This window comes from Trematomus bernacchii, unplaced genomic scaffold (genome assembly GCF_902827165.1).
Source record: "Trematomus bernacchii unplaced genomic scaffold, fTreBer1.1, whole genome shotgun sequence".
NCBI lineage: Eukaryota > Metazoa > Chordata > Actinopteri > Perciformes > Nototheniidae > Trematomus > Trematomus bernacchii.
In genome coordinates, this window is record NW_022987702.1 from 189115 (window position 1) to 214195 (window position 25081).

General features: G+C 49.0%; 1 protein-coding gene across 1 annotated transcript in view; it reads right to left on the reverse strand.

Moving 5' to 3' along the window:
• Positions 1–25081, reverse strand: part of LOC117490100 (titin-like) — a 241720-nt gene that overhangs the window by 32501 nt on the left and 184138 nt on the right. The window contains 12 exon segments of the mRNA XM_034139686.1: positions 22–17112; positions 17218–17520; positions 17631–18218; positions 18304–18600; positions 18823–19020; positions 19138–19242; positions 20314–20901; positions 21162–21449; positions 22442–22732; positions 23131–23415; positions 23689–23994; positions 24515–24817. Coding sequence (XP_033995577.1) covers positions 22–17112; positions 17218–17520; positions 17631–18218; positions 18304–18600; positions 18823–19020; positions 19138–19242; positions 20314–20901; positions 21162–21449; positions 22442–22732; positions 23131–23415; positions 23689–23994; positions 24515–24817 — 20643 coding nt within the window.

Below are 25081 nucleotides of genomic sequence, written 5' to 3' on the forward strand. Positions count from 1 at the left end.
TCCTGATTTTAAATTCATTACCTGTGATCTTTGTTCCTTCCTTGGTTTCAGCAGAGACACCAACACCATACTCGTTCTCGCCTGTCACTCTGAAGTAGAATACTCCTCCCTCCTGCATGTCCGACACCTTGTATGTAAGTCTGTGGCATGTGTCAGTCAACTTGGTCCAGCCCTTCTTGCTGGCCTCACGGAAATCAACAAGGTAGTTCTTGACTGGTCCTCCTCCCTCATTCTCAGGAGTGTCCCAGGTGACAGAAGCAGAGGTTCTGGTCACATCCTTGACCTCCAAATGGCAAGGAGGTCCTGGGGAATCTAAGACTCTGACATTGAGGGTCAACGAGGCAGTTCCAGATACGCTTGACAAGGTGATGACGTATTTGCCAGAGTCGTAGCGAGTTGCTTTCTCTAAGGTGATGGAGGTGAAGGTGTCTGTGGTGTCAATGACAGCACGAACTCTAAGGTCAACATCAGCCTTAGACCATGAAACACTTGGGATGGGTTTGCCTCTGAAAGGCACTTTCATGGTGAATGAGCTACCATCCTTAACAATAAGGGTCTTCCTCATCTCATTGCTGATTTCAAAGACTGGCTCGTCCTCTCTTTCTTTGGCCACCTGTGGGTCTGTCTCAGCACTGTTCTCACTGGCTCCAATCTTGTTGATGGATTTGACAACAAACACATATTCAGTTCCAGGTGTCAATCCCCCCACTGAGAACTCTGTGTTCTTGGTATTATGGACTCCAACCATCCATTCATCATCAGAAGACTTCCTGTATTTGATTTTGTAACCTGTCACAGGTGCTCCACCATCAAACAGTGGCTTATTCCAAGACAGGGTGACTGTTGTCTTTGAAGAGTCGATGATCTTAGGCTTGGCAGGAGGAGAGGGCAGGAACTGTGGATCTTCAGCTTTGGCCAGTGGGCAAGTGGTGCTGGAAGCACTGAGGCCTGCGGAGTTCTCTGCAAACACTCTGTACTCATACTCACAGCCATTACGAAGGTTTCCGGCCTTGACTCTAAGGTCATAAACAGGTTTCTTGTTGACACGGCACCAGCGAAGGCCAGTCTTCTCTCTCTTTTCAATGACATAGCCAGAGATAGAACTGCCACCATCAGAGGTTGGCCTTTCCCAACAGATGGTCATTGCCTCACTGGTAACTGAGGTGACTTGAACATTAGTGGGAGCTGCAGAAACAGTGAATGGATCAATGGCCTTTGTTGGCTCACTCTCCATGGGCTCACCATCCCCATATTTGTTGACTCCCCTAACTCTGAAGATGTACTCATTTCCTTTGAGCAGCTTGGTCACTTTACAAGTTGTTGCCTTCATGTCAGCATAGACGAGTGTCCAGGCAAGGCGACTGGTCTCGCGTTTCTCAACGATGTAGTGCATGACTTCAGCCCCACCGTTCTCCTGAGGAGGACCCCACATTATGGTGCATTTCTCTGCTGTGAGGCCAGACACTGACATTGGTCCTGAAGCAGGTCCAGGTCTGTCCAGAACCTTACAGTTGATAGCCATTGCCCTGGTTCCTGCCACATTGTGCAGAGACAAGACATACTGGCCGGAGTCCCTCCTGATAGCATCTCTGACTATCAGTGTGGTTGTGAAGTTGGTGGAAGTGATTTCACATCTGGCCTTGGCCTCAATCTCCTTTCCATCCTTATACCAGGTGACAACAGGGAGTGGACGGCCTGAGATTTCAGCATCAATTCGAATGATATCTCCAGCCTTAATGACAACCAGCTGTCTGAGCTTTTCTTCCAGGATAATAGTGGGAGGGTCTACATCATCCTTGACTGTGACAGGACCAGTGCTCTCTGAGGGATCACTCAACAGCTCTGCAGAATTCTTAGCGATGACATGGAAGTCATATTGGACATCTTCTGTGAGGCCTGTGACATCGAAGTAGGTGTCTTGCAGGTTGGCGAAGTTGCATTTAAGCCAGCGGCCATTGGGAAGTTCTCTAAGCTCAACAATGTAACCAGTTATCTTCACTCCACCATCATACTCAGGCTTCTCCCAGAAGAGGGAAACAGAGGTCCTGGTAATGTTGGTGACTCGAAGGTTATGAGGAGATTCACATGGATCCCTGGCTGCTACAGGTTCACAGGCTTTAGTACATGGACCAATTCCAGCAATGTTCTCAGCATAGACTCTGAACTGATAAAACAGGCCTTCTTCAATGCCTGTCATCTTGAACTGGTTCTCAGCCAGCAGACCTCTGTTGACCTTGGTCCACAGGATGCTGCTTTGGTCTTTGCATTCAATGTGATAACCAGTTACAGGGCTGCCACCATCACTGGCAGGTTTGCCCCATTCCACAAGCATGCCATACTTGGTGGCATGGGAAACACGGACGTTGGTAGGAGTGCCAGGAGGCTCGAAGGGATACTGAGCAACAACGGGAGCAGAGTCAATTGCTGAACTCTTGCCGTAACGGTTCTCAGCTGCAACACGGAACTGATACTCTGTTCCCTGACTGAGACGATTGACCTTGATTGAAGTCCTGGCTACTGTGGCTGAGACAATCTGCCATGCAATGGTGGTAGTGTCTTTCTTCTCCACTACATAGTTGTTAATTTGGCATCCTCCGTCATAGATTGGAGCATCCCAAGACAGATTGATGAAGTCAGCACTCACCTCATCAAATTTAATGTTGCTGGGTGGGCCAGGTTTGTCCAGGATGACAACAGAGGTTTCAGCTGTCTTTGAGCCAACTGAGTTTGTCAGAGTGATCTCATACTTTCCTACATCCTCCTTGGTTGCATCCTTGATGGTAATCTTGGATGAGGTCTTGGAATTAAGAACATTTACCCTGGTTGTCTGCTTAAGCACATGGCCGTCCTTCTTCCAGGACACCTCAGGCTGAGGTCTGCCTCTGAATGGAACATCAATCTTCAGGTCGTCACCTGCTCTTACACTGTATGTGTCGTACAACTGGCTAATGAAGGGCTTTGTGGTGATGTCCTTCAGCAAGACCGGGTTGGCCAGGGGCTTGGCATCACTCTTTCCCTTATCATTCACAGCAGTAACCCTGAAGGTGTATTCCTCTCCAGTTGTGAGACCTCCAATAGTAGCTTCCAGTGCTTTGGCTTCACTGCACACAGTCCATTTGTCATCTCCCTTGGGCTGCATCTCCACCATAAAGCTTGTTATCTTGCTGCCTCCATCATGATCAGGTTTCTCCCATGAAAGAGTGACGGTATGACGGGTTACGTCAACCAGGACAATCTTGCCAGGGGGCAAAGGAGCCTCAGCAACCTTGACTTGATCTGTGGATGCAGGCAAACCTACTCCCAGCTCATTCACAGCCAAAACTCGGAAATAGTATCGACCTCCCTCCTGAAGGTCAGGAATAAGGTACGAGTTCCTCACACAGTTGGTGCAAATACTGGTGAAAGCCATTCTCTTCTGCTCTCTCTTCTCCACAATGTAATGTGATATCTTAGCCCCACCATCAATAAGAGGAGGTTCCCAGGAGATGGAGACTGAATTTCTCTTGACATCCTTAACCCCCAGGTTGGTAGGAGCACTGGGAGAGTCGAGGACTCTGACATTGATGAAGGCTGATTTAGAGCCACTGAGATTCTCAAGGGTCAGTACATATTTGCCGGTATCAAATCTATCGACATTTTCAATCACCAGCATTGTGTAAGAGCTTGTGACATCAATCTGGGCACGCTCATTCAAAACTCCATCAGCCTTTGACCATTTGACTTCAGGCTCAGGTTTTCCTCTGATTGGCACAAACAGGCGCAAGTTGGCGGTGGCCCGAACATTGACCATCTTCCTCAGATCAGCATCAAGTTCAATCTCAGGAGCCTCCAGCTTCTCTGCAGCAATCACAGAACCTGGTAGGTCCACGTGCTCTCCTACTCCCTCACAGTTGACAGCACAGATGCGGAAGTTGTACTCTGCATTCTCCTTAAGGTGCTTTACGGTGAAGTTGGTGGCATGAACACCACTGTGTGGTGTAGAAGTGACCCATTCATCATCTGCTGCCTCCTTCATTTCCACAACATATCCGCTGATTTGTGCTCCACCATCATAGATAGGCCTGGACCAGGACAAAGAGACTGTGGTGCTCGAATGATCTGTGACTTTGGGGTTATTTGGACATCCCGGTGGATAAATGGCATCACACGCTTTGATGTATTCAGATGGTGCACTAGGCTTTCCAACACCAGCAGCATTTTCAGCTGAGACCCTGAACTCATAAGAGTGTCCTTCTACGAGGCCACTGCATCTAAATCTCAGGTCAGTCAGCCTCTTTTTGTTGCACTTGGTCCACCTGATGCCATCCTTATCACGTTTTTCAAGCACATAACCATCAATCTCAGATCCTCCGTTATTCTCTGGTCTCTCCCATGTTAGCACGATGGAGTCCCGAGCGATAACGCTTGGTTCTGGGGTGGACGGGGCGCTGGGAGTGGTGAAGGGGTTACGAGCAATGACAGGCGCAGATTCCAAAGGATCCCCAATACCATATTTATTCACAGCAGTGACTCTGAAGATGTATTCATTGCCAGGCAGCAGTTTTGTGACTTTGTAGCTGATAGCCTGGATCATGGGCTCAACCATGGTCCATGACAAGCGACTGGTCTCTCTCTTCTCAATGATGTAGTGAGAGATGCTGGCTCCACCATCATGTGAGGGATGGCTCCAGTGCAGATAACATTTCTCAGATGTGACCCCTTTGACTTCTAGCGGGCCATCTGGAGGACCAGGTCTATCCAGAACTTTAACATTAACTGGGATCATCTTGATTCCACCCACATTGACAAGTTTGAGGACAAAGTGCCCACCGTCCACTCTGATGCATTCCTTGACTGTGAGGATGGTACGGGTGAGTGTGGTCTTGACCTCCATTCTTGGGGTGGTTTGGTCAATCTCCTTTCCTTCCTTTAACCAAGAGACTTCCGGCAGAGGCTTGCCAGTGTAGTCAGCATCGATAATAAATGTTTCTCCAGCACTAACAACAGTCAGATCCTTGAATTTAGAATCCAAGATGGCCTCTGGTGCCTCAATTTCATCTTTAGCTGTAATTTCTCCTGTGCTCTCAGAAGGACTGCTATAAATGCCAGCAGCGTTCCTTGCAACGACTCTGAACTCGTAAACACAGTCCTCAGTGAGGCCAGTGATAATGTAATTGGTATCAATGATGTTGGTGAAGCTGGCCTTCATCCAGCGGGTATCTGGGTGCTTCCTCCTCTCAATGAAATAGCCAGTGATTGCACTGCCTCCATCATACTGAGGCCTGGTCCACTGAAGTGCCACATGATTTCTGGTTATATCAATGGCCGCAGGAGTGCCTGGTGGGTCACAAGGATCCCTGGCTACTGTGCACTCAGAGACCTTGCTAGCTGGGCTGACTCCAGCAATGTTCTCAGCAAAGACTTTGAATTCATACTCAATGCCTTCTTCCAGCTCTGTAGTCTTGAAGCGTGTGTCTGGGATAAGAAGCTTGTTGAGTTTTGTCCACAAAAGGCTGTTCTTTTCCTTTCTCTCAAGGTGATAGCCTAGGATGGGGCTGCCTCCGTTGTTGGTGGGGGCCTTCCACTCAACAACCATGTTATCCTTGGTTGCAGCAGAAATAATTGGTGTTCCTGGGGCAGCAGGCTCACTGAATGGATACTGAGCAATAACGTTGGGAGAGAAAATGGCAGAACTCTTTCCATATCTATTCTCAGCAGACACTCTGAATTGATACTCAATTCCAGTCTTCAAATTGGTGACTTTGATGGTGGACCTGGCAATAGTAGCAGACACGATCTGCCATGCTGTTGTTGTGGTGTCTTTCTTCTCCACAATATAGTTGTTGATCTGACAGCCTCCAGTATACACTGGTGGCTCCCAGGAGATAAGCACATAGTTAGAGCTCACCTCCTCAACCTTTACAGGGCCTGTGGGTGGGCCAGGCTTTTCAAGAATAACGACAGTCATCTCCTCCGTAGCTGTTCCGAGACTGCTGGTTGCTGTGATTGTGTATTTACCAGAGTCCTCCCTATTTGCCTCCTTGATGCACAGCTTGGTAGATGTGGATGTGCTGGTTACATTTAATCTGGTTGTCTCCTTAAGAGCCTGCCCACCCTTACTCCATTCGACCTTCGGGGCAGGGCGTCCAATCACTGGAATCTCAATCTTCAGATCCTCACCAGTCTGTAAACTGAATGTGTTGGCTGACATCGTGAACCCGGGCAGGACAGTTACATCTTTGGCTGTGACGGGGGCAGCGAGAGGCCTGGGGTCACTCTTGCCCTTCTCATTGAAAGCTGTCACTCTAAACAGGTACTCGTGGCCTGAACTAAGACCTAGGACAGTGCCCTCGCAAGTTTTGGTTGTGGCGGCTACTACCCATTCCTCTGAACCCACAGGCTGCATTTCAATGTAGTAGCCATTAATTCTGCTGCCTCCATCATGGACTGGCTTCTCCCAGGAGAAAGAGGCAGAGGTTTTGGTCACTTCAGTCAAAGTGACCTTACCCACTGATAGTGGAGGCTCTGAGGTCTTAACTGCATGTTCGGTCTCAACTGCCTCTCCCACGCCAAACTCGTTCTCTGCTAAGATTCTGAAATAGTAGACAGTTCCCTCAGTAAGACCTGTGATACGATAGCTTGTTTTTGTGCACTTGTTCTCCACGTTAGAGTAAACAATCCTGTTGGACTCACGCTTCTCAACCAGGTAATTCTTGATTCTTGCACCGCCATCAATAAGAGGAGGCTCCCATGTGAGGGCGACACTTTCCCTCTTAATGTCTTTTACTGTCAGATTCACTGGGGCACCTGGAGTGTCCAGAACTTTGACAGCAACAAAGGCAGATTTGGTGCCAGCACTATTTTCCAAGTTGAGGATGTATTTTCCAGCATCATATCTGTCACAGATGTCAATGGTTAGCTGTGTTTGTTCTTCACCAGAGTCTATCTGAGCTTTAGAGGTCAGTTCTCCGCCATCCTTGGCCCAGCTGATCTCCGGAGTAGGACGGCCCTTGAATGGTATGCAGATTCTCATTGAGCCTCCTGCACGGACAACTATTCCCTTCCTGAGCACTGCATCCAGAATCACCTCTGGAGGATCAATGTTATCTAAAGGTTTAACGACTCCCTCAATCTCTGTGGGCTCACCAACACCAAGCTTATTGATAGCACATATGCGCAGCTTGTACTCCTGGTGCTCAATCAACTTGGTGATGGTCAACTTGGGATCCTTAACTCCAGAGGGTGGGGTGCATAAGCTCCATTCCTCCTCCTCAGCCTTGGTTATTTCCACAGCGTATCCTTGAATCTCACAACCACCATCATAGATAGGACGGTGCCAGGCCAGACTGATGGTGTCCTTAGTAGTGCTGACCACATGGGCGTTGGAAGGACAGCCCGGTTCAAAGCTTGGGTCACAGGCTTTGGTGTAGGGTAAAGGTGGGCTAGGCTTACCCACTCCAGCTGCGTTCTCAGCAGATACCATGAACTCATATTCATGGTCTTCAGTCAGACCAGTTACTCTGAAACGCAGGTCTGTCACTCTGCGTTTGTTGCACTTGGTCCATCTCACTCCAGCTCTGTCTCTTTTCTCAACAATGTAACCAACAATCTCACTGCCTCCATTGCTCTCGGGGCGGTTCCAGCAGACGGTCATGGAGTCCCTGGTAATGTTAGTGATCTCAAGCTCCTGAGGTGAGCTAGGGGTAACGAACGGATTTCTCATGATAACTGGCACTGATTCAAGAGGCTCACCCAAGCCATATTTATTGACAGCCATGACTCTGAAGATGTACTCATTGCCCTTCAACAGTTTGGTAACCTTGAACATGGTAGCTCCACAGTCACTGGAAACAACAGTCCATGCCAGGCGGCTGGTTTCTCTCTTCTGAATGACATAGGTAGAAATGCCAGCTCCTCCATCATGCCTGGGTGGCAGCCATGACAGTGAGCACTTCTCCTCTGTGGCATTGCTGACAGTAAGAGGTCCCTCTGGTGGGCCGGGTCTGTCCAGGACCTTCACACTGAATGGGACAGTCTTTGATCCAGCCACATTAGTCAGAACAAGTGTGTACTGTCCACCATCCACTCTAATGGCATCCTTCACAGCAAGCAAAGCCTTAAAGTCTGTGTTTTTGATCTCAGCTCTTGATGAGTTTTCAACTTCAACAGATCCCTTGAACCACTGAGCTGTGGGGATGGGCTTTCCTCCAACACTTGCCTCGAGATTGAAATTCTCTCCAGCATTGATAACAATTGTCTGGTTGTACATAGAATCGGTCTCATACTTGGGTGGGTCGACTTCATCCTTGGCTGTGATGGATCCCGTGCTTTCAGAGGGCTTGCTGATAGCACCAGCTCCATTCCTTGCAATTATTTTGAAATCATATTTGTTGTCTTCTGTCAGGCCACTTACTGTAAATTCGTGGTCAAGGACATTTGCAAAGCTGGCCTTCATCCACTTTCCTTCGGGAAGGTCACGCTTCTCCACTACGTAGCCAGTAATTATGCTTCCGCCATCATACTCTGGAGCTGTCCACCTCAGCTTCACTGAGTGCCTGGTCACAATCACAGCCTCAGGGCGGCCAGGAGGATAACATGGGTCACGAGCCACATACACCTCAGAGACTTTGCTGCATTTTCCAATGCCAACAATATTCTCAGCATAGACTCTGTACTCATACTCAATGCCTTCTTCAAGAGGAGTAGATTTGTACCTGCAGTCTTGGATTAGCATTTTGTTGATCTTGGTCCAAAGAATGCTGTTCTTCTCCTTTCTCTCCAGATGGTATCCCAAGATGGCACTGCCTCCATCAGTTGGAGGTTTGTGCCACTCAACCACCATATAGTCTTTAGAATACGAAGACACAAATGGTGTTCCTGGTGGTCCAGGCTCCTGGAACGGATACTGTGCCAAAACAGGCTCTGAATCAATTGCATAGCTCTTTCCATATTTATTCTCAGCATAGATTCGGAACTGATATTCACTGCCTGTCTTCAGATTGGCCACTTTTAGAGTCGTTCTGGCCACAGTTGCAGAAACAACAACCCAGTTGGTTGTGGTTGTGTCTCTCTTCTCAACCACATAGTTGGAGATTGGGCAGCCACCTGTATATGTAGGAGGTTCCCAGGTCAGAGTTAAACTCTCAGCACTGACATCCTCCAATTTGACAGGGCCTGTTGCTGGGCCAGGTTTGTCCAGGGTTGTCACTTCAATAGTGGCATCCTTGGAAGCCATGGCATTGGCAATATTGATGCTGTACATGCCTCCATCATCCCTTGTTGCATCTTTTATGGTGAGAGTGGTGGTCCGTGCTGAGTCAGTGACATTGACTCTGGTGGTCTGCTTAAGGGCTGCTCCATCCTTGGTCCAAGTGATGGTAGGCTTTGGGTGACCAGCAGTGGGGACATCTATCTTGAGGTCATAACCCACCTGGACACTGTAGGTGCTCATTGTGGGTCTAACAGAAGGCTCAATCACAAGGTCCTTAGCTAAAACAGTCTGAGCCAGTTGTCTGGCATCACTTTTGCCCTTGTCATTTACGGCAATCACTCTAAACATGTACTCCTCTCCCTTGCGAAGGTTTGTTACTACAGTCTCCAGTGACTTTCCACTAGCACACAGAGACCAAGCTTCACTGTCCTTAGTTGACATTTCGACTTCATAGTAGCTGATTCTACTGCCACCGTCATGTTCAGGCTTCTCCCAGGTGAGAGTTACAGTTTTAGAAGTGACATCAACAACACTGACTTTACCAGGGGGCTGAGGCTTCTCGGATATCTTAACTGGCTCTATAGTTTTAGCAGGGAGACCCACACCATATTCATTCTCAGCCACGACTCTGAAGAAGAAGATTCCACCCTCTGGAAGGGGCTCAACTTTCCAGGTCATCTTGTTGCAGGTTGTGATGGTAGAATAGACTTTCCTGGTGCTCTCACGCTTCTCAACAAGATAGTGCTTAACCTTTGAACCACCATCCAGAATTGGAGGCTCCCATGTGAGAGTAACAGAATTCTTGGTAATCTCTTTCACCATGAAGTTGGCTGGTGGACCAGGTGAGTCCAGGACTCTGACACTAATGAATACTGACTTCACTCCACTGGCATTCTCTGCAGTCAGTGTGTACTTGCCAGTATCAAATCTGTCCACATTCTCAATGACAAGTGAAGCATAGTTGCCTGTATTGTCAATCATGGCGGTCTCCTTAATCTCGCCCTCAGCCTTGCCCCATTTCACCTCAGGAGCTGGACGACCTCTCACAGGAATGAACAGCCTGAGAGTGCTTGCTGATCTTATGTTGATGATCTTTCTCATATCAGTATCAAGGTCAAGATCAGGAGCTTCAAGCTTCTCCTCCAGAAGAATCTTCCCTGGAACGTCAGCATGCTCCCCAACTCCAACTTTGTTGATAGCACACACTCTGAATGTGTATTCGTGCTTCTCCAGAAGCTGTTTTACTGTGAACTTAGTTTCTGTGATTCCAGTTGGAGGAGTGCACATAACCCACTCATCGGATATTTGATTGCAGGCCTCAACAATGTATGCCTGAATCTCACAGCCACCATCGTAGATAGGCTTACCCCATGTCAGGGAGACAGTGGACCTGGATGTGTCCACCACCTTGGGGTTGTTTGGTGGGCCTGCTTTGAAGATCGGATCCAATGCTTTGTAATACACGATTGCTTCACTGGGTGTGCCAACACCTCCAGCATTTTCAGCAGCAACTCTGAATTCATAGCTGTGGTTTTCAAGCAACCCTGTGACTCTAAAGCGGAGCTCACTAACTGTACGCTTGTTGCATCTGGTCCATCTCACACCATCCTTGTCACGTTTCTCAACAACGTATCCCTGGATAGAGTTTCCACCATCACTAGTTGGTCTGTCCCAGGTCACCACCATGGAGTCTTTGGTGATTGTGGAGACTTCTACCTCTGTTGGCGCACTGGGAGTGACAAATGGATTTTTGGCAATCATGGCTTCAGATTCCAGAGGCTCACCAACTCCATATTTGTTGACTGGAATCACTCTAAAGATGTACTCGTTACCAGGAAGTAGTTTTGTGATTTTCAGGTTCAGTGTCTGAACTTTTTGTTCAACTACTGTCCAAACCAGTCTGCTGGTTTCCCTCCTCTCAACAATGTAATGGGAGATATCGCTTCCTCCATCTTGGAGGGGAGATTTCCAGGCAATGCTGCATTTCTCATTGGTGACCCCATAGATGGAGATAGGGCCATCAGGTGGACCTGGTCTGTCCAGGACCTTGACATTGATGTTTACTGATTTCTCTCCTCCAACATTCTTTACCAGCAAGGTGTACTGACCTCCATCAACACGGATTGCTTCTTTCACAGTTATGTGAGCTTTAAAGTCTGTGTTCTTGAGCTCTAGGCGTGCTGCTTCAGCCATCTTTTTACCTTCCTTTAGCCAGGTCACTGTGGGCACAGGCTTGCCATAGATGCCAGCCTCAAGACTGAATGTCTCGCCAGCATTTACAACCACAGCCTGGGAGTATTTCGATTCTAATTCGATCTTGGGTGGATCAACCTCATCCCTGGCAGTAATTTCCCCAGTAGTATCAGAGGGCTTGCTGAAGACACCTGCTGAATTCCTGGCGATGACACGGAAGTCATAAACCTGGTCTTCAGTAAGTCCTGTGACAACAAATTGTGTCTCAATGACGTTGGCAAAACTGGCCTTCATCCAGCGGCCAGATCCTTCCTTCTTCTCAACCACATAGCCTGTGATCATGATGCCACCATCATACTCAGGTTTTGTCCATCTGAGTGTCACTTGGCTTCTTGTTACAATGACAGCCTCTGGTTTTCCTGGTCTGTCACAAGGATCTCTTGCCACTTGCATTTCACTCAGTTTGCTGGCTTTGCTGAGGCCAACAATGTTCTCGGCATAGATTCTGAATTCATACTCAATACCTTCCTCAAGACCAACGGCCTTATATCTGGTGTCTGGGATTATTTGTTTGTTCTGTTTCACCCACATTAAACTGTTTCTCTCTTTGAGTTCCAAGTGGTAGCCCAGAATTTTGCTTCCACCATCAGTGCTGGGTTTTTCCCATACAACCACCATGCTCTCCTTGGTGGCTGACTGGACCTCAACAGAACTTGGTTGGCTTGGCAATTCAAATGGATACTGAGCAACAATTGTCTCAGAGAGCAGGATTGAGGACTTGCCATATCTGTTCTCTGAAGCAATCCTGAACTGATACTCAATTCCAGTCTTCAGACGGGCTGCCTTGATAGTGGTTCTGGCCACAGTTGCTGACACAATCTGCCAGTTTGTGGTAGATGTATCTCTCTTCTCAACAACGTAATTGTTGATGGCACAACCACCGTCATACTCTGGTTGATTCCAGGACAGGACCACGCTGTCAGCAGTGACTTCATCCATCTTAATTGGGCCGGTTGGTGGACCAGGCTTATCTAGAACAACTACACTGATGTCTGCGGATGCGTCTCCAACAGCGTTGATCAGTTTGATAGTGTATGTGCCCACATCATCTCTGCAAGCCTCCTTGATAACCAGGTGAAGGTTGTTGTCTGATGCTTCAGCATTAACTCTTGTTGTCTCCTTAAGAGCAATGCCATCTTTGAGCCAAGTTGCTGTAGCCTTGGGACATGCAGCATATGGTACATCTATCTTCAGATCATCTCCTGCTAGCACACTGTATGTGGTGAAAACCATTTTGAAGGTTGGTGTGATAACTAGGTCTTTAGCCACCACAGGCACACTAAGAGCACGTGGGTCACTTACTCCCTTTTCATTAGTGGCTGAGATGCGGAACATATACTCCTCTCCCTGTGTGAGGCCAGTTACAACAGCCGAAGCGGTCTTCACCACCATGACCTGGGTCCACTTCTCACTGCCTTTACCCTGCATCTCAACAATATAGCCTGAGATTCTGCTGCCACCGTCGTGGTCAGGTTTTTCCCAAGATAGTGAGACGCTGGAGCTGGTAACTTCAAGAAGGGTAACTTTGCCTGGTGGAAGAGGCTTCTCTGACACTTTAAGTGGTTCAACAGTCTCCACTGGGAGGCCAACGCCGTATTCGTTCTCAGCCAGGATTCTGAAGAAGTACATCTTTCCTTCCTCAAGGTCTCCTATTTTCCAACTAGACTTATGACAGCTAGCACAGACTGTTGAGTAGGCCTTTCTGTTTGACTCGCGCTTCTCCACAATGTAGTTGCGAACTCTGGAGCCACCATCAATGAGTGGTGCATCCCAAACGAGGGAAACTGAATCTCTAGTGATCTCTTTGACGATCAGATTCTGAGCGGCTCCAGGAGTGTCGAGCACCCTGACATTAACATAGGCTGTTTTGCTTCCTGAGGCATTCTCTACAGTTACCAGGTATTTGCCTGCATCAAACCGGTCAACATTTTCTACCAGAAGAGTGGTGAATGATGAGGTGATTTCAATGATGGCTTTGTCCAGGGATTCTCCATGCTCCCTCGACCATTTCACTTCAGGCACAGGTCTGCCCTTAATAGGAACAAAGAGTCTGAGTGTGCTACAGGCTCTGATGGCAACAACCTTACGCAGTTCTGCTCCTAGTTCAATCTCTGGAGCAAGCAGTCTGTCTTCAGCCTTGGGGGTTCCAGGAACGGCAGCGGGCTCTCCAACTCCCTCACAATTAGTGGCACATATGTTTATTTTGTAGTCTTGGTTTTCCTTCAAGTTGGTAATAGTGAAGGAAGTGGCTGTCCATCCCTTCTTGGGAGTGTGTATTGTCCACTCATCCTCCTCAGGCAGGCAGGTCTCCACCATGTAACCAGTGATTTCCGAACCACCATCATATACAGGCTTGTTCCAGGCAAGGGTGATGGATGATTTGGTTGTGTCCAGCACTCTTGGGTTCCCTGGAGGTCCAGGCTGGAAAATGGTGTCTTCGGCTTTGTAAAATGGACTGGAGGGACTAGGCTGACTTAGACCAGCATTATTTTCTGCAAAAACTCTGAATTCATATTCATGTCCTGGTGTGAGGCCCGAGGCCTTGAAACGCAGGTCAGTGACAGTCCTCTTGTTGCATTTCACCCAGCGCATGCCAGTCTTATCCCTTCTCTCAATAATGTAGGTGTTCAATCTGCTGCCTCCATCGTGTTCGGGGCGTTCCCAGCAGACGACCATGGAGTCTCTTGTAATGGTGGTGACTTCAGGCTGCTGTGGGGGGTCGCTGGGGACATAGGGGTTGGTGCAGATGATAGCTTCAGACTCCAGGGGCTCACCCACGCCATATTTGTTAACAGCCATGACTCTGAAGACATATTCATTGCCTTTCAGAAGCTTAGTGACCTTGAACCTGTTTGCCTGAAGTTCCGTGGCCACATTTGTCCATGCCAACCTACTTGTCTCTCGCCTCTGTATGACAAAGTACTCGATCTTGGCACCGCCATCATGTGATGGATGCAGCCAGTTAAGGACACATTTCTCAGCAGTGACGTCAGTAACAGTGAGGGAGTCTGGTGGTCCGGGTCTGTCCAGCACCTTGACATTGAAGGTGAACTTGGCAAAGCCTGCGGGATTGCTGGCAGTCAGAATAAAGACACCTCCGTCCTTCCTCAGGGAATCTTTGTTTGTAAGAACTGTGTGGAAATCAGTTGACTTTATCTCCAGCTTGCCTGTATCCAAAAGCTCCTTTCCTTCCTTGGTCCATACCAGAGATGGAAGTGGCCTGCCAGTAACATTGGCCTCCAGCTTGAACAACTCTCCTGCCATCACAACAACAGTGCTGCTATACGATGAGTCAACATCAAGCCTGGGTTCTTCCAGGTCATCTCTGCATGTAATTGCCTCCGATGACTGGGATGGAGCACTCAGAGCACCAGCTGAATTTCTGGCAAACACACGGAACTCATAAGTAGCGTCTTCAATCAGACCACTGACAGTGTAGATGGTTTCTAGGATGTTGTTGAAGTTGGCTTTGAGCCAGCGTCCGTTGGGCATCTCTCTCTTCTCTACTGTGTATCCAGTGATGGAGAATCCACCATCTCCCTCCGGTCTGGTCCATGACACAGTCACCTCATGTCTGGTGACATTCAGTGCCACAGGTCTGCCTGGTGGGTCGACTGGGTCCAAAGCATACACAGCTTCACAGGGTTTACTTGGTTTGCTGAGACCGGCCATGTTTTCAGCAGTAACACGATGTTCATATGCAATGCCATCAACAAGTCCGGTTGATTTGAAGATGTTTCCAACAACAGGACCTTTGCTAATCCTCTGCCACAGAATGCTGTTTTTCTCTTTTCTGTCGACATGATAGCCAATGAGGACACTGCCTCCATCAGAGGAAGGCTCATTCCAGCTCAGAGTCATTGCATCCTTGTTGAAAGATGTGACCACAGGAGTGTCTGGCTGGCCTGGCACATCAAATGGATAGGCAGCAACCACTTGCTCAGAGACAATGCACGGTCCAATGCCATATCTGTTCTGGGCCTTGACACGGAATTGATATGTTGTTCCAGTGTTGAGTTTGGCTGCCTTGAATGTGGTGCGGATAACTGTTGCTGCCAGCTCCATCCAGGAAGTACCAGTAGTGTCCCTCATTTCAACAATATAGTTGTTGATAGGAACACCTCCGTCATTCTCTGGTGCCTCCCAGGACATGAGAACATAATCACATGAGACCTCCTCCAGCTTGATGGGTCCAGTGGGAGGACCGGGAATGTCGTGGACCAGGACTGTGATTGTCTCAGTCACTGTACCCAGCATGTTCTTCCCAGTCACGGAATACGGGCCTCCATCGCTCCTCTTGATCTCAGCGATGTTCAGGATAGTTAATGTTGGTGTGGTTTCAACGTTGATTCTTTGTGTCTCCTTGAGCGCTATTTCTCCCTTCTTCCAGGAAACCACAGGTCTGGGTTTGCCAAGAACAGGAATCTCCACCTTGAGGCGGTCCCTTGCCTTGGCAATGACCGTCTTCTGGTAGATTCCACGCAGGTCAAAGGAAGGAGCTGAAGTCTGCTCTTTGATAATGGCAGGCCTGCTCTCACGCGGGTCGCTCCTGCCCGATGCATTGACGGCCATAATGCGGAATGTATATTCTGCACCCTCGACCAGATCTGTGGCAGTGTAATCCAGAGCCTTGATGGCGGCTGCATGGACCCACTCCCCATCTTTCTTCTGGGATTCAATAACGTATCCAGTGATCAAGCTGCCACCATCGTGCAGGGGTTTGGTCCATGACAGGCTGGCGCTGTCAGCTGTCACATCAGTGACGTACAAGTTCTCTGGTGCAGAGGGGGACTGGGACACCCTGATTGGCTCAGGGGATTCAGCGGGTTCGCCTACGCCCAAGTCATTCTCAGCAGAGATACGGAAGTAGTAGTATGCTCCCTCCTCAAGGTCTGTAAACTTGAAGGAACACTTCTGCCATTTAGTGCTGAGCACTGTGTAGGCCTTCTTGGTGGCCGCTCTCTTTTCAATAACGTATCTATGGATCTTAGAACCGCCATCGATAATGGGGATTTCCCACTGGAGGCTGATGCTGTTCTTAGTGATCTCTCTAGGTATGACGTTAACTGGTGGTCCTGGTGTGTCCAAAACCTTCACATTAACAAAGCCTGTCTTCTTTCCGGCAACATTCTCAAGACAAAGGTTGTACTTTCCAGCATCGTATCTGGTGCAGTCAGGAACAACCAGGAGGGTGTAGGACTCTGTGGTGTCGATGTGTGCACGTTGTTTCAGGTTGGTATCATCTTTGCTCCAGGTTACTTCGGGAACGGGACGACCTCTGATGGGTACAAACAACCGGATTGAAGCACGGCATCTGACCACCAGGGTTCTCCTGCATTCAGCATCCAGCTCAAAGTCTGGCAGCGACTCTTGGTCCACCAGTTCAGTCACGTTCTCAATCTCTGCAGGCTCACCAACTCCCTCTGAGTTTACAGCGATAATCCTGAAGTGGTATTTCCCTCCTTTCTGAAGTTTGCCAATAACGTATTCTGTAACTTTCACTGGATACGGTGTCTCTACCTCCCAGTCATCATGACCTTCCTTTTTGTACTCAACAGTATATCCATCTACTTCAAGGCCGCCATCATAGTGGGGTTTGCCCCAGGCTAAGGAAGCTGTGGTTTTTGTGGTGTCTGTGAGTCTGGCGTTGGATGGAGGTCCAGGGGGATCTAATCAACAAGAAAAAGCAGGTGTTAAAGTGAAAGTAAGTACTTTTCAGAGTATGCAACTTTAAATTGATTTCTGAATGATGTGATAAGTCCAGTTTTACTTACAGACAATGTCTTTGGTCATCACAGGTGCCGATGGCTCACTTGGCTCCCCAAATCCAGCCTTGTTCTCTGCAGTCACTCTAAACTCATACTCTACTCCTTCAGTCAGGCCTTGCACCTTAAAGCGCAGGTCAGGGACCGTCCTTTTGGAGGCCCTCACCCATCTCATTCCTTTCTTCTCTTTCCTCTCTACACTATATCCTCTAATGTCACTTCCACCGTCTTGTACTGGTCTCCTCCATGAAATGGTGATAGCATTCCTACTGATGTTATCAACCTCTGGGACTGAGGGTGGTCCTGGTGCACCTGGGGACACAAACAAAGAGCATGTGTCAGGTATGCCTTGAATCACTCAATCCTTTAGTTCCATTAATAAAACATCAGAGATATATAAACACAAAAACATGTAAACTTACGGAAGCTGTCAATCATTTTGACTGGAGCAGATTGGCTGGCGTCTCCAGTGCCAATCTGGTTCACGGCACACACTCTAAAGATGTACTCGTTGCCTTTGATCAGTTTGGCAGCGATGTATCTGCAGTCCATGATGTTTTCTGATAGCTTGGTCCACTGCAGGCGGCTGGTCTCTCTCTTCTCCAGGGTGTAGGACTTGATGGAGAAGCCTCCGTCCTCGTCTGGTGGCAGCCAGGTCAGAGTGCACTTCTCAGCGGAAATGTTACTGGCTTCAATGGGGCCTGGAGGTCCGGGCACGTCGAGGACCTTCACCTTCACGTGTTCTTCCTTAATGCCGAAGGGGTTGCTGGCGGTGATGGTGTACTCTCCGGTGTTCTTCCGGCTGGCGTACTTGATTGACAGAGTGGAGGATGTGGGGGTGGTGGTGATGGAGACGATCTCCGAGCTCTTAAACTCACGGCCTCCCTTGGACCACGCAGAAGTGGGGAGAGGTTTGCCCAAAATCTTGGAGGCTCTGATCACGATGGTGTCCCCTGCCTTCACTGAAACGCCGTCCTTCATGTCCGGGTCAATAGTGATGGTCGGGGGCTCTGCGGAGGGAGGATTGAGTTGAATTTAAATAAAAAAGATTGCACATGTTTTGAACTACCTTACTAAGTTTACTGCTCAGCTTACCATATTCATCCCTGCAAGCCACAAGCTCAGTGGTCTCTGAAGGAACACTGACAGCTCCAGCAGAGTTCTTGGCCTTGACCAGGAACTGATACTGAGCTCCCTCCGTCAGGTCGGTGACGGTGAAGGCACAGCCCTGGATGTTGACGTGATTGGCCTTCAACCAGGCCTTGCCGTCAGCCTCTAACTTCTCCACCATGTAGCCGGTCAACTTGTGGCCGCCATCATATTTGGGAGCGGTCCACATGAGAGTGACCGTGTTCCTGGTGATGCTGATCACTTCAGGCTTGCCAGGAGGATCTGACAGGACATCAAGTAAAGGTGTTAAAAAGTGTTTCAAAGTGTAAGACTGTGGGTTTCCCTAAAACAGTCTGGAGCCCCCTGAGAAGACCCCACATCTCCAGAAAAAGGGTGAAAAACAGCATTTTCAGTTTTTCCCATTCAAGTATTTAGTATTCTATTAACAAGAAGAATGTTGTTGTCACTCTAAGAGAGGACACAAATGAAAGCTGCTCAACTCACCAATAGGATCCAGGGCAACCACAGCCTCTGTGACCCTGCTTGGCCTGCCGAGGCCGGCCATGTTCATGGCCATCACTCTGAACTCGTACTCCAGTCCTTCGATCAGGCCGGTGACTCTGCACTCCCTCAGTCTCAGAGGAGTCTTCGTCGCTCGCTTCCACATCAGGCTGTTCCTCTCCTTGAACTCCACGTGGAACCCTGCAGAGAACCCACAAGCTCTGGTCAGGATCATGCTATTCAACTGCTTTCTATCACATACATCTGTTATGTTCCATGTTTAGGCTGGAAAGGGAGACAGTAGAGGCTAAGTTTTACCAGTAATTGGGGATCCGCCGGTTTCCTTTGGATCCATCCAGGTCAACATGGCCATCTCATGGCGAATTTCTGCTATTACTGGAGGAGCAGGAGCCTCGGGCACATCTGGAGGGAGCGGAAACAGAAAGGGAGGTGGAAGAATTAGGAAAGGAATAAGGAATAAACCACAGAGACTCGTTAAAGTCTTGTGCCAGGTTATATTCTTCAGATGTAATGGTAGAAAGTCGCCTCAAAACGTTGTTCCTTAAGGGAAGACACCACATACACAGATAGACAACGTTAGTAGAAGGAACTCCTGATGGTGGATAATGGATGTTTTCTTTCCACACATCTCAAAAGAAGATGGAGTGACCTTCACTAGCACTTTTAAATTCGACAAGCAGGTCAGCACTGTAGTCAAATCCTGCTTTTTTAAAATAAGGCTATTGGCCAAAACCAAGTCGTATTTATCTTTTAATGACTTAGAAAGGGTTATTAACGCCTTTGTAACCTCGAGACTGGACTACTGCGACGCTCTGTATGTGGGTATGGACCAGGCCTCAATTAAACGCCTGCAGCTAGTCCAGAATGCAGCTGCACGTTTGCTGACTGGCCACAAAAAGCGTGACCACATCACCCCTATTCTGGCCTCACTGCACTGGCTTCCAGTTCGGTTCAGAATTGATTTTAAACTCCTTTAATTGTTTTTAAAGCACTAAATGGGCTGGCTCCGGCCTATATAGCTGAACTCCTCCAGCGCTACACCCCAGCCAGAGCTTTAAGGTCTGCTGACCAGCTACTGCTGGTAGTGCCCAAGACCAGGCTCAAAACCAGAGGGCACCGAGCCTTCTCAGCAGCTGGCCCTAGGCTCTGGAACACTCTGCCCCTCCATGTGAGGTCGGCCCAGACCCTAGGGGGTTTTAAATCTACACTAAAAACACACTTCTTCTCTCTGGCCTTCTAGTCAGAGCGGAGCACGACTCCTGACTTTTCCCTGTGTTTTATTTTTTATATATATCTGTTGTAATTTATTGTCTTTTATTGTGATTGTAGTAATGTGTTTTTATTACATGTACAGCACTTTGGCTCGACCAAAAATCGCTTTTAAATGTGCTTTATAAATAAAACTTGATTTGATTTGATTTGATTTGAAGATGTGTTATGGAGGCACAATAACCCAAAGGACGTGACACTCACTGAAGGGATGCTGTGCGATGACGGGCTCGGACCTCAGGCACTCGCCCACCCCGTACTTGTTCTCTGCGAACACTCTGAAGATGTACTCCACGCCGTCGTGCAGCCGGATCACCCTCATGCTGGTCTTCTGAAGGGCGGACGCAACCGTGGCCCACTTGTTGTCCGTGGTCCTTCTCTTCTCCACGATGTAGTTGGACACCTCGGCGCCACCATCATCTGTGGGCGGGCCCCACTCCAGCGTGATGCCGTCGGCCGTGATCTCGTCGAACTTGATGGGTCCGGTGCAGATGCCGGGTTTGCCCACCACCTTCACAGTGAACTTGCACTCCTTGGAGCCGGCGTTGTTGCGGGCGTGGATTTTGTAGGTCTCGGCGTCTCCTCTCTGGCAGTCTCTGATCAGCAGCGTGGTGACGCCCGTAGACGACTCCACACACATCCTGCCGGTGTCGCCGATCCCTGTGTCGCCCTTCTTCCAGGTGACGGTGGGGATGGGGGTGCCGATGAGCGGGATGTTGATGCGGGTGGTGCTGCCCTCCTTCACCACGCAGCAGCCGTCATGCAGGGCACTCAGGTTGCAGTCAGGCAGCACTGAGGTACAAAGAGTCAACGTTAGACTAACATCTGGACCACACTGTCTGGAGAACAAGCTCTGCGTGACATTTAGATATTGCAGCAGTCTAAAAGTTAGATTGGGATTAATCAGCCATTTTGAAAAGAGTTGTACATAGAATATTTGACTGTCAATCAAGAATGCTTTATTTGTAATTCTAATAATGTATTTGCAGAAAAATAAATCTGACATTTGGGTAAAGCCAGGTAATACATTCAATGAAATGGTTGTTTCTTACCGAACTGGTCCTTGGCGATAACAGTGAGCTCGCATGGCGGTCCCTCCCCAGACTGGTTGAGGGCCTTGACCCTGAACAGGTACTCGGTGCCCTCGGTGAGCTCCCCCATGGTGTGGGAGGTGGTCTTGCCCTTCAGGATCTCCGTCCACTTGTCCTCGCCCTCGCTCTGCTCTAGGATGTAAGACGTGACGAAGCTGCCGCCGTCGACCAGTGGTTTCTTCCAGGCCAGCACGATGCAGTCCTTCGTGGTCTTCGTGGCCTTGAACTCTGCCACGGGGCCCGGTTGCTCTGCAGGGGGGGGGGGGGGGGAGGGGGGTTCAGACTCAACTTGACTTTTGTGGTAAACAAACTTGTGGTGGAGTTAATGTAGACTAAAACATTTTTTTTTAATAATCATATTAAGGCTGATAATTAGGGATGCTCCGATCGATCGGTCACCGATCGAGATCTGCCGATACTCACTCTCTACCGATCGATCGGTGCTCTCTAAACATGCCGATCGCGAGGGCCGATCGCATGACGTAAAATACATGACACTTTTCTCTGTACGCGGCAAAACAAGCTCGCCAAAATGGCTTCACCGGTCTGGCATTATTTTAAGGTGTCCGAAAAAGACAGTAAAATAGCGGTATGCAACGTGTGTGTGAAGCAGAAACCCTGCAGCTCCACCCGCTGTGACGGACCGGTGAGCGGAGCAGAACACACACTAAGAGTTAGACCTAACACACTTAGCTATTTTATCTACCTCTGGAACAAGCTACACTAGTTATAAATATGTTTATTCTTCACTGTCGGCCTCACACATTACTGGATCAGCGAGCTGCATGAGACGATACTGACGGGCTGTCAGGAGAGGGAGAGAGGGAGGGAGAGAGGGGGAGAGAGGGGGAGAGAGAGAGGGAGAGAGAGGGGGAGAGAGGAAAAGAGAGCGCTTGCTCATTTCTCCCGTGGTATTATCCAAAGTGAATGTAAACTTGAATAATATGCATAATTTGAATGTAATAATTAAGTTGATTGTTGTTTGTGGAAGCTCCAGTGAATGAGCCCCATTAACTGAGATTTAAACATCACTTTAAATGGAAGATTTAAAGTGATGTTTAAATCTTCCATTTAGGCCCCGCCCACTCGATCGGATCGGCGATCGGTATCGGCAGATACTGATTCCGGCGATCGGCGATCGGCGATCGGCCCCAAAATTGGCGATCGGAGCATCCCTACTGATAATAAAACAAATGAAAATAACCATATGTATTTCTCCACTGTAAACCCTGGTGTGTTACCTGAGGCCCGCACGCTGCCGGCGGTCTCGCAGCCCTCCCCGATGCCGTACGCGTTCTCGGCCAGCACCCTGAAGCAGTACGCCTGCCCCTCCTCCAGGCCCGTCACCCTGTAGGAGATCTTGTGGCAGGTGGCGGCCACGCAGGTCCAGGCCTTCCTGTCCGCCAGACGCTTCTCCACCACGTAGCTCTTCACCGGGGAGCCGCCGTCCAGCAGGGGGGAGTCCCAGGTGATGGAGATGTGGGTCTTTGAAGTCTCCTTCACTGTCAGGTTCAGGGGGGGGCTGGGGGTATCTGAGGAGGGGGGAGGGGTATAAAGACTCAGGTTACAGATGCACATAACAGAGGGGGAAACATCCTGATTGATATCTCATAGTTAAGTAATCAGATTCTGTTATGAACCGTTCAATTATGTTTATCATTCAGTCTTAGAATATTTATCACACTTTATTAATGAATATGTTTATGACCCATGTAAGTATGTTCATGTATTTCAAGTGAGTTCATAATGCATTATGAGTATGTTTATAAATCATCTCTAAGCGCGATTACAACCCATTGATTATGCTTTGAGTGACTCGTGTTTTGAACGCATTACAGAGAGGAAGCTACCTTTAAAGCTTTATATTGACCTCCATCTGAACCCAGTTCCCCCCCCCCCTCTAACACCATAACAATGTGTATCTCCTCACCGAGCACTTTGACCACGATGGTGTAGCTCTTGGAGCCGCTGCTGTTCTCCAGAGTCAGGATGTACTTCCCGGCGTCGTATCTGTTCACGTCCTCGATCATCAGCAGCGTGTCCCACTCCGACGTCTTGATCAGAACCTGCCGGTCCTTCAGGTTGGCGTCCGCCTTGGACCACGTCACTTTGGGCGCCGGGCGGCCCCTCAGAGGGACGTAGACCCTCATGGTGACCCCCGCCCTCAGGACCAGAGCCTTCCTCAGGTCAGCATCCAGCTCCGCCTCAGGGGCGACTGCAGGGGGGGGGAGGGGGGGTTAATGCAAGGGTCAAACATCTCTCAAAACTCACTCATTATTATTCACTACCTCTGAACTGCAGTGGAGTAGAACTACACAGTAACATAACATTGAAATACTCAAGTAAAGTACCTCAAAATTGTACTTAAGTACTTGAGTAAAGGCACTTAGTTCCTTCCCACCTCTGTATAGCTTCCAGTGGAGACAGAACACTTATCTGAATATCTAAAACTAACCATGGTGTGAAAACAGTAATGATATATAATTACTCAGGATGTCTTTGGGCGTGTGGTTCCCGGGGACCTCGCTGGGCTCGCTGAAGCCGATCTTGTTGACCGCGATGACCCTGAACTGGTACTCTGCGTCGTCCATCAGTCCGGTCGCCAGGAAGCGCGTCTCCTGCAGCTTCTTGGGGATGTTGCACTTGTTCCAGTGTTCTCCGTCCACACGCTTACACTCCACCAGGTAGCCGATGATCTCGCAGCCGCCATCGTACGCCGGCTTGGTCCAGCTGAGGCTGACGGAGGAGCGGGTCGAGTCCACCACCTTCGGGAAGGCAGGAGGACCAGGGGGGTCTGCAGGAATAAAGGGTCATATTAGGCATTATTCTCATAGTTCATAGGGAAAGAAATTGCACCTTTTAAACGTCAAAGTGGGATTTTAATTTGCTTAAAGGTCGCCTATTATACTATTTTTAGGCTTATATTATAAGTCTCAGACATATAAAAAACATGTCTCTGAAGTGTTTTGCTCAAAATACCAAACAGATCATGTATTCTAGCCTCATCCCCCTCTCTTTCAGCCCTGTTACTAAAGTGCTAAAATCATTTTTCAAAAGAGGAGGGGGAGCTAATGCCTGCTCAGAATTCGTTTTTAGAGATTTGGGTACGGAGGAAAAGAGTTTTGTTTTCTGGCACGTTGTGAGTCTCCTGACACACCGGGGACACACCGGGGACACACCGGGGACACACATTTATGTATAAAAGACATCAGAAAGTGCATTTTGCATGATAGGAGACCTTTAAAATGAACATGTCCCTCCCTGTACATTGTAATCTAAGCACATCAGATCATCTCTCTAAAGCGGTAACTCACAGACGGGGTCTAAGGCCAGCGCTCCGTTGGAGGCGTCGCTGGGTTTCCCCGGCCCCGCCTTGTTGAGCGCGATGACCCTGAACTCGTACTCGGACCCTTCGCTCAGCTGCACCGCCTTGATGGAGCGGTCGATGACGGGTCGTCGGTTGACCTTGGCCCAGGCCAGCTCTGTGGCCTCGCGCCTCTCCACCATGTAGCCCAGGATGGAGGCGCGGCCGTCGTTTGCCGGCGCCTTCCAGCTCACCGTCATGGAGTCCTTGGTGATGTTGGTGATGACGGGCGGCTCGCAGGGCCCAGGGACGTCTGAGGGAGGAGATATGATTAGATATGATCAATAACAGAGGTTAAGTACCAGGAGTCTAGCACCAGGAGTCTAGCACCAGGAGTCTAGTACCAGGAGTCTAGAGCCAGGAGTCTAGCACCAGGAGTCTAGCACCAGGAGTCTAGCACCAGGAGTCTAGTACCAGGAGTCTAGCACCAGGAGTCTAGTACCAGGAGTCTAGCACCAGGAGTCTCGCACCAGGAGTCTAGTACCAGGAGTCTAGAGCCAGGAGTCTAGCACCAGGA